The 15,290-nt window shown below is 43.5% G+C and overlaps 1 protein-coding gene across 1 annotated transcript in view; it reads left to right on the top strand.

Moving 5' to 3' along the window:
* Positions 1–758: 758 nt before the first annotated feature.
* LOC103806944 (rho guanine nucleotide exchange factor 10-like) overlaps positions 759–15,290 on the top strand; it is a gene marked incomplete at its 5' end in the record, with an annotated part of 28,800 nt that continues 14,268 nt past the window's right edge. The window contains 7 exons of the mRNA XM_009079658.1: positions 759–874; positions 2,433–2,560; positions 3,652–3,752; positions 4,366–4,487; positions 6,686–6,772; positions 8,504–8,727; positions 9,815–9,972. Of these exons, the coding sequence (XP_009077906.1) occupies positions 759–874; positions 2,433–2,560; positions 3,652–3,752; positions 4,366–4,487; positions 6,686–6,772; positions 8,504–8,727; positions 9,815–9,972 (936 nt within the window). The remainder of the gene's footprint in view (positions 875–2,432; positions 2,561–3,651; positions 3,753–4,365; positions 4,488–6,685; positions 6,773–8,503; positions 8,728–9,814; positions 9,973–15,290) is intronic.

The following is a 15,290-nucleotide window of genomic DNA, read 5'->3' as shown; positions in this document are numbered from 1 at the left end:
TGATTTAATTTGTGTCCTTACAAAGACTGGAATTCACCAGATTTCTGCTAACACTGACCTGCTCCTTCCTCTGCAAGTCCCATGGGAATCAGCAGCTTGATGTGTCTAGGAACTAGTGGTTCTGGTGCTTAACAAATTAGCATTATTGCAGACATGAGCAAGAAAAGAAGTGTAAGCTAACAGAATCATAGAACCACCAGGGTTGGAGGAGATCTCTAAGATCATCCAGTCCAACCATGAACCTGTCACTGCTGGAACCCCCAAACCCTAACCCAGATCCTCCAGTGCCACATCAGACACCTCTGAAACACCTCCAGGGATGGTGACTGCACCACCTCCCTGGGCAATATCCCAGTGCTGAACACCACAACAGGGAAAACATTTCTCCTCACCCCCAATCTGACTCTGCCCTGGCTCAGCTCAAGGCCATTCCCTTCATTTTTCCTTCCCTTTCTGTCTTCCTTCGAAACCAACACTCCCAAACAACAGCTGCTGCATTTTTTCAGTGCAGTTTCCATCTCCTAATATAGTTTGGATTGATTTCCAGTAGATTCCAACCATGGTAGGGTTGGACTCGGTGATCTTTGAGGTCTCTTCCAACCTGGTTGATTCTCTGATTCTGTCAATGATGTATGTATAAATTAACCACTCTGATTTCCAGATGTAATACCTGTCAACATTACCTTTGTCATGTTTTCCTCCTTCACCTGAGCATTGCATCTTTTTATTACATATGTCTTTGTCTTTATTCCTTTTAGACAAGTTCTATATGGGACCAGGACAACTGTACCATGACCTGCAGAACCTTTTGCACGACTTGAACGTACTTGGGCAAATCACTCAGTTAATAAACAGCCTTAAAGGAAACTATCAGGTAAGAAACAGAGCTGGGTTTGTTTCTCAAGTCTGTTCCTGTTGTAAAGGAGCACAATTGTCTCTCCCTAGGGTTGTACAAGGCATTCTTCAGTTGTCTCTGCAGAGTGGAATCATTTTTACCTCTAGTGATGCATTTGCTGCTGTTTAGTGTTGTAAGTAGATTATAACTGTCCTAATCTCATTTTCCTTATTGTCTTTCAGTGTAGGTGGATCCTGCAAGTGTCTGTGTTTGTTCAGGGCTTGATAAGCTTATATGGAAACAGAATTACATGTTGACATTAAGAAATTGGATTCTTGCAGTTAGACAAATTAGGAGGAGGATGGTTGTGTGAAGGAAGCTCTTGATGCCTATCCAGGCTCATAATCTTGGCTTTCAGGGGAAAATTGGATTTCAAACTGAGTGTAAATCCCAAAAATAGAGGGGAATTTTGAAAGTATTTTGCTCTGGCTTTGTTCACATCCCTTTGATTTAGCATATATCCTGGCAAACAGATATAGTACTTAATGCCACATTTCAGAGTGAGTTGTCCACACCTTTGAGGCTTTAAAGAAATTGCTATTTTGCCTGTTGTTTTATGTATTTTATTATGCTTTTGCAATTTTTAACTCCTACCTGACAGCACAGGTTGTAAATAGGTGTGTGTGTGGATATCTGGGAGCTGAGCTTCTCTTGGGTCATCTTGGCTTGAGAGCCAGGGCAGTAAATAAAACATAGCACAAAATATGTACTCTGAGGGAAGAGCATGGAAACTTTGCTTTTGGACCAAGAGCCACAGGTGTTTGAAGGTGAATCTCATCTACATAACTGGGACTATGTATAGCACTGATCCCCTCAGACATTGACCCATTAACACACACAAACCCTTTCTGCCTGTGCTGCCAGAGCCAGCTCCGTGCTGAGACCTTACAACTCTGTGTTTCCAGGCAGAGCTGTGTAAGGCAATGACAAGAATTTAGCTAAGGAATGAGCTCAGCTTCTCTGTGGCTGGAAAACACTTTTATTTGCCTAAAATTCTGTCTGTGGAAAGTGTTTCCTTTTGTGGACATGTTAGTCTTGGTGCTCCAAGTGCCACTCAGGTGTGATTTCACCCTCTGGGACAGTGCACACAGCTTAAGATGCTTTAGCATCTGAAACAGATTCAGACCACACAGGCAGCTTTCAGGCTGGTTCTCTGAACATTTTGGCCCAAAGATGTGAGTAAAACCATGTTGGAGATGTTTCAATGAGATTTTCTCATGAGGAGCAGAATTTGTGGATTCTGGAGTAATATAAAAAGCTGCTGTGTACACCTGCTGCAATTTTGCACTTTTAAAATCTGACAGATGCTTGGGAATGTCACTTGTGTACCATCAAACTCTGAGCAATGCGAGATTAAATCATCAGGTCAAATATGTTAGCAAAGGTTTTACAGATGTGTCCGAATTATCCATGATTAAAATGTGGACTGATTGAGGCTCAGGTGCCAGGAATTGTTTGTTAAATGCAGAGATCACCTCAGTTAGCCTGTTGGAAATAGTAGGCTGGTGGTGAACCTTAGTTTTTTTTAATTTTTCAGAACCTGAACCAATCTGTAGCCCATGACTGGACCTCAGGTTTACAAAAGCTGATTCTGAAAAAGGAAGATGAGATCAGAGCAGCAGATCGCTGCAGAATTCAGCTGCAGCTCCCAGGAAAACAGGACAAGTCAGTAATAATCTAAATAACTTTCTAAATGTATCAGGTGTATGTATCAGTCATAGATGTACTGGGGAGGATTGGGGAATCTGCAGCTCTTCCTTCTCTTCTGTCTCTGTGGTTAGCACCTGACTTGGCTCTTGTGCTGTAATGTTGGGAGCTTGAATGCTCCAGAGTATCACAGATGAGAATACTCAGAGCTGGAAGGGAATAATGAGGATCCCCCAGCCCAACCCCTGCCCTGCACAGACATCCCTGACACTCACACCCTGTGCTGAGAGCATTGGCCAAACACCTCTGGAGCTCTGTCAGCCTTGGGGCTGTGACACTGCCCTGGGAGCTGTTCAGGGCCCAAACACCTCTGGGGAAAGAAGAACCAGTTGCTAATCTCCAGTCTGTAGTTTTTGTCCTGTTCCTCAACCCATGGCTGCAGGTGCAAGAAGCAGCAGAGGAAATGTGGCAGTGACAGCTAATAGGGAACAGCCACTGTTGGAATCCTTTGCCAAAGAGGGTGTTCCTCTCATAGCATTTCATGTAAAGTTTGGGAAGGCAAATGTATGTCATGTCATAGCCTGCATGCTTGTCATGGAATCAGGGCTGGAGGAGACCTCTGAGATCATCCAGTCCAACCATGAACCTGTCACTGCTGGAACCCCCAAACCCTAACCCAGATCCTGCAGTGCCACATCAGACACCTCTGAAACACCTCCAGGGATGGTGACTGCACCACCTCCCTGGGCAATATCCAGTGCTGAACACCACAACAGGGAAAACATTTCTCCTCACACCCAATCTGACTCTGCCCTGGCTCAGCTCAAGGCCATTCCCTCTCTCCTCTCCCTCAGCCCTGGCAGGACACACATCCCACACCTCTCTCCAGCCCTGGCAGGAGTTGCAGAGAGCCAGGAGGTCACCCCTGAGCCTCTTCTCCAGGCTGACCAACCCAACTCCCTCAGCCCTTCCTCATATGACATGTTTTATATCAGAACTGTGTCTTTTTCCATGTGTTAGAAAATAATGAAATTCAGTTTGCTCATCATTCCCAGACTTGGCTCTGTCTCATCCTCAATCCATTTAAAGGGATTTTCTTTCTATTGCAGGTCTGGGAGACCAACTTTCTTTACAGCTGTGTTCAATACATTTACCCCTGCCATCAAACAGTCCTGGATCAACAACTTACAAATGGCTAAACTGGCCCTTGGTAATTCTTAGTTACTCAGATTTTCTGTCAAGTTAAAATAGCACTCAATGTACAGTGTAATATTTTTGTTTTATAGAGAATGAATTCTCTTTGGTGAAAAATTATCTGTAGATGTTTAAAATTACAATGCAGTAAATAGTTTGTGTATCACTAGAAAGCATCACAGAATAACCAGATCTGGAAGGGAATCCTTGAGGATCACCCAGCCCAACCCCTGTCCTGCACAGACATCCCTGACAGTCACACCCTGTGCTGAGAGCCTTTTCCTTTTTCAATAATTAATTGATGAGGTCATTAAGAGAACACCCCTAACATTTTGCTAGCATAAGATGTTCTTTTTTTGCATTTTCAGTAGTATTAATTGATGAGGTCATTAAGAGAACACCCCTAACATTTTGCTAGCATAAGATGTTCTTTTTTTGCATTTTCAGTAGTATCTGATCTACTCAGTTGAATTTTTGCTCATAGTCTCATGTTGTCATTTATGCACAGATGGCCTAAGAACAGCCTCATCAGTATTAACTAGTGCTAACAGAATTCTTCTCTTTTCCTGTAGAGAAGTGTGATTATTCAGTGAAAGTGTTGTGTTTGTTGTTTGTTCTTTTCCTTACAGCTGAGGATAACCTGTTGGGTTGGTTCTGTGTAGAAGATGATGGGAATCAAATCAAAAAGGAGAAACATCCTCTTCTTGTTAGACACATGCCAGTGATGATGGCCAAGCAACAGGAATTTAAGGTGAGCAGAATGTTTCTATGAGATTACAATTGTGCTTTTCTGGTGTGATTTAACTGCTAAAGAATGATTACAATTGTGCTTTTCTGGTGTGATATAACTGCTGAAGAAATACCATATTGTAAATGCATCTGTTAGTTCTCTCGAGTTACTCCCAGGGCTCAGAAACAAGGCCAGTCCTATTTAACATCTTTATTGATGATCTGGACTTGGGGATTGAGTGACCCTCAGGAAATCTGGAGAGGATACTAAATTGGGTGGGAGTGAGGATCTGCCTGAGGGTAGGAAAGCTCTCAGAGAGACCTGGACAGACTGGGTCAGTGGCTGAGGACAACTGCAGGGGGGTCAGGAAGGCCAAGTGCTGGTTCTGCCCTTGGGACACAACAAGCCCATGCAGCTCCAGGCTGGGGGAGCTAATACTAATCAGGTTGTCTCTAGTGCTGCAATACAATCACAATGACATTGATGTCTGAGATAAGAACATCAGTGTGAATTACAGAGACTCCTGGGTAAAGATGTAGTATCACCCCTCGTCAGAAAGCTTTTTATTCTCTACACAGCCATACATTGCTTTTCTCTATTTTGAAGCATTTACATAAGCCTTAGAGAACTCTGCCATGGATATCAGGGAAGCTAAAAATCCATGACTGCTCATAAAAGTGTCTTTTCCAGATCCTGGATGCTTGAATCATCTCCAGAGTTGGGATAGGATTAAATATAGATCTTAAGTTTTGTGTAGCTTTCAGATTTCAGCCCTGGATGATAATGGTGATTAATTTGCTGACAGGACATGATGACATGGGGTTGGGAGGGAGTCAGGGGCATTATGGATGATAGCATTAGCATTCAACATGAGTATAGCACCTGGAGAAATAATTTGAGGGGAAAAAGAGAAGAAAGGGATGACAGGCAGTAGGACAGACACATGGTATACTCAGAGAGTAGAGAAGAAAGGGATGACAGGCAGTAGGGCAGACACATGGTATGCTCAGAGAGGAATTAAGAGCTTCAGAAGTACAGATGGAAGAAGTAGAAGATCTGGTAAAGTAATTTTAATAGACCAACAAGCTAAGGAGTGTTTAGGAATGGAATCATAGAATAGATTCATCAAGGTTGGAGGCTGATACATCTGCTGGAGAGATGCTAGTGGAAAAAGTGATGATGATAATAATAATGCTAATAATTTTAAAAACAAGTCTTTAAAAAACAATTATTTGTGGTTTTTTTTTTCCTATGCAAAAATGTAATTAATTAAGTGATAATATTAGTTTACCCTAATGGAGAGGAGTTTCAGGCAGGGTCATGACATGGATCAATCAGCCTTATATGAAAAAGGACATGGTAGATGAAGAGCAGTACCTGGTGGCTGAGGTGAGAGGTGACAGGCTGAGGATTACAGCACGGGTGGTGTGAGGTTGGGTGTTTGGAAAAACTTCATAAAAAAAGTCATGAAGCAATTCACAGAACCACAGAATAGCCAGACTCAGAAGGGACCCTTGGAGATCACCTAGTCCAACTCCTGTCCCTGCACTTCCTTCCCTGAGGGAGTTGTCCCAGCCATGAGCTCTGTGCTCAGTCTCCTCTTCTCCAGCTGAACAGCCCAAGTGCCTCAGCCACTCCTCACGTGCCTTCCCCTCAAGGCCCTTCCCCATTTCGTTGCCTCCTTTGGACACTCTGCAGGAACTCAATCTCTTTCTCACACTGAGGTGCCCAAACTGCTCACACTGTTCCAGGTGAGGCTGCCCCAGCACAGAGCAGAGCAGGACAATCCCCTCCCTCTGGCCATGCCTTGCCTGATGCCCCAGGACACGATGTCCCTCCTGCTCTCAGGGCTCACTGGGACTCAGACCCAACTTGCCATGGACCAGGACCCCCAGGGCCCTTTCCAGCACTACTTCCCACCCTCTCATTCCCAGTCTCTAGGTTCAGCCAGGGTTGCCCCATCCCAAGTGCAGAATCAGCCACTTGCCCTTGGAGCAGATGAACTAGAGAATTTGTAGCCTTTGGCTTCAAATGTGTGTAAGAGCAGATAAGGAATGTGTTGGGAATCATCCCCATGCAGCTGCCCCTGCCCATGGGGAGCTGGATGGACTGCGCTGTCTCCTTGGCTCTTGGGATCCTTTGGCATTCTCAAATGCCAAAATGGGCAGGAACAGGCACATCTTTTTAATGTGGCAACAGCTCTTTTCCTCTGTCTGAAGGTTGAATGTGCTGCCTACAATCCTGAGCCATATCTCTCTGGAGAAGCAGAGTCAGATTCCTGTGCTATGGAACATGGTTTTCTCTGGGTAAGTGCAAGCTCTAAAGGCCACAAAGAAGTTCTCTCCTGCCTCTCTCTGTTGCTTTTTTGTGGCTCTGGTCAACATAGAGACCTGAAAGAAATCTTGGGTTGGTTTTTTTCCCCCTTTATTTAAACATAGACTTCTAGGAAGCATAGCTAGCAACCTGCCCATGTGGTCTTGCTGCTCTCTGGGGTGTGTTGGTTGTGTGTGTGGTTCCTTAGGGCAGCACAGAATGAATTCCACAGTGCTGAGCACATTCAGCAGGGAGTTATGTGCTAACTTAGTGAGTGAGGCTGCTCAAACCGAGATGAGCTCACTCTGTCCTACTCTTTTTGCATATTTTAAGACAGTTTTAGCCATAAATAATCTGTTTAAATCTGTACATGGCAAAAAAACCCCCCTACTCTGGCATATTGTGATGACCTCCAATATGCTGATAGTGCAGCAAAGGAGGTAGAGAATAGTTGGTTTTTTCTTAAAAGAAGTAAGCTAATTATTTCAGGAGCTTTTTTGTCACTGCAGCACTGAGATGTTCAGGGAACCCTTGTGAATTAAAGGTCAGAAATAGCTTTTGCCTAGTGCCTGTATCAAGGTGACCTGTATAATTTCTTCATGTCTTTGCCACTTGTAAAGTCATCACAAATCTGTGCCAATTAAATCTTTCTACTGCCACAAAACATTCTCCTTCCTAAGTTTTTTTTCCATTTCACATAAACATAAAGAGTTACTGCATAAAAACATTTCCTGCTACTTGTGTAGGTTTTTTGTTCTACTTCTTTTTTTTTTACTTCTCCCTCATCCCTAAAATGTACAAATTTGTGGATGTATTGATGACACTTCAGTTATGGATCAGGAAGAAATTTAGGATCTTGTGTCAGCAAGTTTACAAAAGGGATTACATTAATAATACTAATTTTATGTTGTTTTATAGTAATAATTTATGAGGTTTTTATTAATAATTTATTAATTATATATGTCCCAATTAAGTGAATTAATTCATTGGGTGCATAATAATCAAGAAAGTATTATCTATTAATAGAATTTGTTATATATGATGATATTTATTACATATGTAATGTATTTCAGGGGATTATATCTAACTGATCAGTTGGGACAGAGCATTTCTTTGTAGGCCTCTCCCTGTGCCAAGGAAAGGTCTCAGCTCTGTTGTCTCGTTCAAGAGAACCTGAGCTAACCCAGGACAGTGGTTTTTGAAATAGTACATTGCACAGGAACTTGGTCTTAATTGCATTGCCAGGGCTGGGGCAGCCACAGCCTCCCTGGGCACCCTGGGACAGGGTCTCACCACCAGAACAGGGAAACTTCTGCCTAAGATCTAACCTAAATTTCCCCTCCTTCCATTTGCACCCATTGCCCCTTGTGCTGTCCCTGCAGCTCCTAACACAGATCCCTCTGCAGCTTCCCTGGAGCCCCTTCAGCTCCTGCAAGGTGCTCTGAGCTCTCCACACAACCTTCTCTTCTCCAGGCTGAACAGCCCCAACTCCCTCAGCCTGTGCTCACAGGGAGATGCTCCAGTGCTCTGAGCAGCTTTGTGGCCTCCCCTGGACTTGCTCCAGCAGTTCCATGTCCTTTTTATCTTGAAGCAATATTCACACACATAACTGAGCTGCTCTCACTCTTCAGTTTCCATTCCAGTCATTCCTCCTGGTGAATGCTGATCCTTCCTGGAGAGAGGTATGTCCTAGTGTATTTTTCATTCTCCTCTTCCCCACTCAGATTGGCAGTTGCACAAACCAGATGGGGCAGATTGCAATCGTCTCCTTCCAGAGCTCCAGCCCCAAGGTCATCGAGTGCTTCAACGTGGAGTCCAGGATTCTCTGCATGGTCTACATACCAGGGGAGGAGAAGCTGAGAGAGCAAAACAAACCTTCAGACTCTGAAAATGTCTTTGCACAAACTTCTAATGTGCCTACTATTTGCCTTGGCATGGAGGAAGGAAGGTGATTCTTGGCTTGTGGTGTCATGTGTATGATTTATTCATTGGGTTTACTATTCTCTAGCAGAATTTTGTGAGATGCTTCCAGGAAAATGTTTACCTGTTACAAAAGTATTGGTGTGATCCCTTTGACCTCAACATATCCACTTCAATCAAGGCAAAAACACACTCTGCTTGATTTTAAGCTGCACTGTGTAGCATTTGAAGCTACAACAGTGCATCTCTTGGATGAAAGGAGGATTAATTCAGCACACAGAATGCCTGGAAAATGTAAATATCACTTTTGTGGTGTTGCAACATAATCTTCAGGCAACTTTCAGTGTGAGAATGTGTAAATGAGGAACACACTAACCCTCTGTGCTGTGATATTCTGGAGGATTTGTTGCTGTTTTCTGTTGAGCTGAATTATTTTGCTCTATTTGAACTGATGCCTTACTGTGTCATCACTTATTTAAAGAACAAGGCTCTGTTTTCTGACATTATAGGGCAGTGACCAAACAGATCTTGTTGTAGCCAGTCAGGACATAAGTGTGTAACCACATGTGATTTTTGGAGGTGTTTCTAACCAGCATAAATGAAGGAGAGCAAAATTCTCCAAGGAAAATACCATTTTTCCAGAACTTAATGAAATTAATTCAAGATTTGACAATGTTCCTAACATACACTTGGTACAAATCTGTGTGAATGATCTAAATCTTAAGTACAATTGACATCTGGTAGTGAGTTTTCCTTCTCTTCTCCCTAGTTCTCCAGGTAATACTTCAGTATTGTTTTAAAGCTAACAGAAGTTCTGGATAGACTCACAATGAGGACTTTGAACACAATTTGTGTTATGTGTCTTAGTTGAATCAATGTTTCTCCAGACAAGATGATATGAAAGTGTTGCCATGTGTCAATGTTAAGTGATTGCAAATTATCTGCATAGACATTTTGAAGTGTCAAGATACTCCTCATGCTAATCATCCTATGAATGGAAGGAGAAAATCTTCCTCCACCCCCAGTATATTATTCTAACCCTCTCTTGTGCATACTCTAATAAGAACTACATAAAACATTTCACAGCTTCATTTTTTTCTCGCTTCTTTTTCTAGCATTTCTATTTACAAGAGCTGCCAAGGCTCTAAGAAAATTCGACTTCAGCACTTCTTCACTCCTGAAAAATCAACTGTTATGAGCTTAACATATAGGTCTCTATACTTGTTTGCTGGCTTGGTCAATGGAAACATCTCAATCTACACCAAAGCAGAAGGTAAGTTAGGATATGGTTTGATGACATCCTGAGGAACTCACGTGCATGTTTTGGCAGAAGTAGTTTTCCACTTTGTCAAACTGCTGACCTAAGGTCACTTCTCTTTCCTATCTGAACAGACTTGTTTGCTCTGATAGTGTTTCCACTTTCACCAAAGATGCGTATGAAAACTGCTTTTTTTTTCCCCCCATAGTGTTTCCACTTTCACCAAAGATGCATATGAAAACTGCTTTTTTTTTTTTTTCCCCCTCAGCACAAACCCTGAGGTCTTTGGAGTCCAGAGGTTCTTGTGCTAACAGGCAGGGTACTGTGTTTTGCACAGCACAACACCAGTTCCTCTCAACTGCCCAGTGCTGGTGTTTAAAATTGTCTGTTGATAGATTCCTGTGTATCTTCATTTGAAATGACAACCCCATTTTAATGTACAGGTAGGATAAGTCTTTCCTACATGTGCAGCTCATGTGCTGCATGGTAGGACTCCTTTGCTATTAGCATCACACCTGGTTGGTTTGCATCTAGTGAAGTAGTTGGCTAAAATGATTTGGATAAAGGAGAATCCTGGGTAATTTTTCTGAACCAGAGTTGGTTCAGGTGCTTGTTTTTTGCCATAGGTCACCCCAGCAGCAGCCAAGCCCCACACAGCCACTCACTGCCCACCAGTGGGATGGGGAGGATCAAAAGGGTGAAAGCAGAGAACTCAGGGGTTCAGATAGAGTTTAATAGGGAAAGCAAAAGCTGCACACACAAGCAAAGCAAAACAAGGAATTAAATCACTGTTTGCTTGTCAGGGAGTGGAGAGAGCCAGGAGGTCACCCCTGAGCCTCTTCTCCAGGCTGACCAACCCAACTCCCTCAGCCCTTGCCCATGTGCTCTGCCCTTTGCTGCCCTCGTTGCCCTTGGCTGGACTCGCTCAGTGCCTCAATGGCCTTTGGGCAGTGAGTGCCCAAAGCTGAGCACAGCACTGAGCTGGGACCTCCCCAGTGCCCAGTGCAGGGGGTACAGTGTGTCTTGTTTCAGTTCTCCATGCCCAATGGACGTGGTGTCCTTCAGCTGCTCTCACATTAGCATCTGTCCTCCCTGGAGTTGGCTGCTGTGGTTCTGTGACCAGTGAGCCCTGCAGGGGTGTTTTTCTGAGCACTGACCTATTTAACCAAACAAAGCAATCCGAGTGGTGAAATGGAGGGAGGAGGAATGCAGCCTCTGAGTAGCTTTGTGCAATTTGTCAGAGTTGCCTTCTATTCTCCTGACTGGGCTCCTTTCCAGCCATGCATCTCAGCTTCAGTTGTGGTTTGTCATCATAAATGAGATTAAGGAAGGATTTGACAACTATATATCACTGCATTACAACAAGTCTTGGTTTTGAAGCCTGAGAAGGAAAAACACTGTGAGATGCACAGGTAAAACAGTTGTGCAGTCTAGTATGGGATTCCATGAATGAAAAGGGATAATCTTTCTTCTGGGAGGAAAATCCTACCTTACAGTCTCTGAGAGTTGTGATCCTTTTGTCTTCCTCCCTGTGCAGAAAGTGTGGTGGCTCAGTTCAGTCAATGAAGCTTGATGTCTTGCTGTATGTAATCCAAGACCCAGGACTTCTACTGTTTGGTTCTCAGTACCTGAAGAGCTCTAATTTCTCCTGTTGTTTTCAGATAACTCAGTGTATGTGAATATCCACCTTGTTTATACACAGCCAGTGCTCTTTCCTGACTTTCTTCAGGAGAGAACTTTGATAGACTGACAGCATCCAGAGTCACTTCTGGATCTGTGTATTTTAACACAGAAGCTAAAAAGTGCTTAAGCCTTAATATATTGTGCAGAGTCAGTGAGATTGGAAGGGACCACAGTTGGTCATTGGTCCAACCTCCCTGCCCAGGCAGCTCCTTCCCAGGGCACAAGGCTCAGGGTTGTGTGTTTGACCATACACTACAAGCTAAGTCAGTGAGGTGCTAATAACATAAAAATCCACTCAGCTTTTAAAGGTGAGCCAACATTTGGGCTGTGAAAGTGTCAGATATAGGTCAGGTAATATGTTATCCTGAAAATAGTTGCCCTGATAATTATACTCGATTTTATCAGGATTTTATCCTTGATTTTATGTGGTTGAGAAGACTAGTTTGGGGAACTGTGGAACAGCAGATGTATTAAATGCTGTGGTATATAGGAATGGCAGCAATGCAGGTGGCAAAATTCCTCACACCTTGTGTCAGGAACTTGATTTATGGGTCTATGAACTTCTGCACAGTTATCAGGCTGAAAAATCCCACGTTCAGTGTTTGTCTTATGCTGAGTTATTAGGAATATTTCCAGGCAAAACACTTCTAGAAGAGGTTAAGGAACAAGTACATTGTATTCCCTTTGTTTCAAAGAGCACAACAAAACCCCTTTGTGGTGGCTGCAGACAGCCCAGCAGATGTGTTTGCTGAGTGATGTCAGAGCAGAAAAGGTCAGTGTGTGTTTGACTTCCATTGACAAAAGTATCTCAGGAAAGGGAAATCACCATTTCTGTATCATATAGGTGTATTGTTCCCGGTACACTGCAGTCAGTTCCAGCTACTTCCTTTCTTCTGGACATTGACATACATTTCCTTTGCATGAAGTCCTGTAAAGAGTATGGAGAGAAACAGGAAAGAGAGAATAAAAACTCAGAGTGGTTGTGGCAGAAGGCAGAAGAGTTAAGATAGTAGTAGTTTCAGAAAACTTTTGGTTGCATAGCAACCTTGAGCAACCTGATCTAGTGAGGAGGTGTCCAGCCCAGGGCAGGGGTTGGATGATCTCTGAGGTCCATTCCAACCCCTACATTCTATGATTAAATGATTCTTTAACACAGAAACCTTCGTTGCCTCTCACCTTCTTGTTTGTAGTGTCTCAGCTCTGACATGGAGAAGGGATGGCAATGCTGCCATTGCCACTCTGTGTCCCTCCCCTGGGTGGTCAGAGGTCTCTTCTGGTAGCCCAAAGGTCACAGAATCATAGAATGTAAGGCTTGGAAGGGTTGCTGTGAAGAGCAAGGAGTGGTATGATCTGTGAGGGAGAGAACCAGTGCAGGGATATTGGAAAGCAAATAAATCCTCTTGTCTGGACTGTGTTATCACTGTTAGCTCTATCACATACCAGAAATACACTGACATTGCTCAGTCTTACCTGTGTATCTCATGTTGGGACCTCCAGCACCACCCCATGACTTTAGGCACAGATCTGTCAGCTATGTACCAGGAAGAATTTGGTGCATATGTAGAGGAAAAAATAGATTCTGCATGTGTAGCACAGAACATTCCTAGTTCCAGCTTGTTTAGAAAAGCAGACCTGAGTCTCTCAGCTAATTTCCAAGGGATGAGGAATGTGCTAAACCTTTTGCTTCTGTAGCTCCCATTTCACTCCTCCACAGTGCTGGTTTGTGCACCATGTGATGGAAAAAATGTTTGTGCTCCACTGCACAAATTAACCAAGGACCAGAGTTCCCAGGGCTGTGTTGGCAGCATCAATAGTGCTGCTAAGGAGAGAGGAAGCTATCAACAAAAAAAGCATGTTTGGTTCAGCTTGACTGAAAGAGTAAAGGAAAGGAAAACCACTAGAAACTTTCTGAGGAAATAGACTATGTGTTGATAGGTTATCTCATATGAAGACTTCAGCAAACAACTAATTATAATTACTAAAAATACTAAATATTGAGGGATTATTTATAAATTAAATTATGAGAAACCTATAAAATTGCTGCAAAATAATATTACTTCCCTTCATTGGGTGCATCAATGGAAATAATGTAACTATAACTTGCAGACTGGATGATCTCAAGGTCTCCTCCAACCTTGATGATTCTGTGATTCTATGCTAAGAGTCTACACTTGCTTTGATGTCAGTTTAAGATCCAAGCCATCTAAACCTTGCAGATACAGTAATCTTTGTGGTATTAGTACTTGTCTGGACTTTGCTCACAGAGTGGAAGGAAAATCCATCTCTCTCTTCTCCCACTGTTTCCTTCAAGTTGCCACAGGCTTCAATCTTGTATCTGCTCAGGGTGCAGGTACCTGATTTCCACAGGCAGACTCTGCTTATAGGATATATGTGCTGCATATTGCATCTCATTTGGTGTCTGTGTACTTACCTCACACGTAGAAGACTTTATTGCCTGTGATTTTTCAGCATTCTAGAGACAGTAGCAACTATAAAATCTTCACACAATCACAGAATAACCAGGGTTGGAAGGGACCCTTCAGGGTGCAGGTACCTGATTTCCACAGGCAGACTCTGCTTATAGGATATATGTGCTGCATATTGCATCTCATTTGGTGTCTGTGTACTTACCTCACACGTAGAAGACTTTATTGCCTGTGATTTTTCAGCATTCTAGAGACAGTAGCAACTATAAAATCTTCACACAATCACAGAATAACCAGGGTTGGAAGGGACCCTTAAGGATCATAGAATCATAGAATTTAGGGGTTGGAATGCAGAGATGATATGATCCAGCCCCAAGCCCTGCCCTGGGCAGGGACACCTCCCAGCAGAGCAGGTTGCTCAAGGCTCATCCAACCTGGCTGTGAACACTGCCAGGGTTGGGGCAGCCACAGCCTCCCTGGGCACCCTGGGACAGGGTCTCACCACCCTTGGAGTAAAAATCTTTTTTCTCACATCCAACCTAGATTTTCTCTCTTTCAGTTTGAACCCATTACTCCTTGTCCTGTCCCTGCAGTTCCTAACACAGAGTCCCTCTCTGGCTCCTTGTCAGCCCTTCAGATTCTGGAAGGTGCTCTGAGTGATTTTCATTGTCTTTAAACAACTGGTGAACTCGACACAGACTTGCTAAGTAATTTTGGAGATGGGTGATAAAGCTCTTGGTCAGCAAAGTGATGTTGTGATCTTGCTTTTAGCCTGAGTGTGTTGGATCACCAGGCTTCAGCCCTTGCCTTGCTTGAGAGGATTTTTCCCCTTGCTTTCCACTCTCAGGAGCCTTCCCTGGCTGCCACAGAATAAGAGGAGAGACACACAGTGCTTAGTTTCTCCTCCTGGTGCTTTGTGTAGTTAATTAAGCATTCACTGGGGCAGGACCAGGACACGTCTGACCCATCCTTTAAATGCTGCCCTAATTACCAGACTGGAGAGCCTCCCCCTGCCCTGTGCTTTCCCCCTCATCTGTCTCGGGTGCTGTCTGCTCTGGGAGACAGCAATGCTTGCAAGAAGAAATTACAGAGACCAGAGAAAAGCCTTATCCCATGGCCAGGGTAGAGTGACAGTTTGGGATTTCTCCTGGGCTGATACACCAAGTGGGATTGCAGGTTTTTTTGCATGAAGTCATGGTAACATGAAAGACATCAGGTCTCTCT

This window comes from Acanthisitta chloris, unplaced genomic scaffold, assembly GCF_000695815.1.
Source record: "Acanthisitta chloris isolate BGI_N310 unplaced genomic scaffold, ASM69581v1 scaffold3748, whole genome shotgun sequence".
Classification (NCBI taxonomy): Eukaryota; Metazoa; Chordata; class Aves; order Passeriformes; family Acanthisittidae; genus Acanthisitta; species Acanthisitta chloris.
The sequence above is the reverse complement of the archived record's forward strand: the minus strand, read 5'-3'. Positions and strand labels throughout refer to the sequence as shown.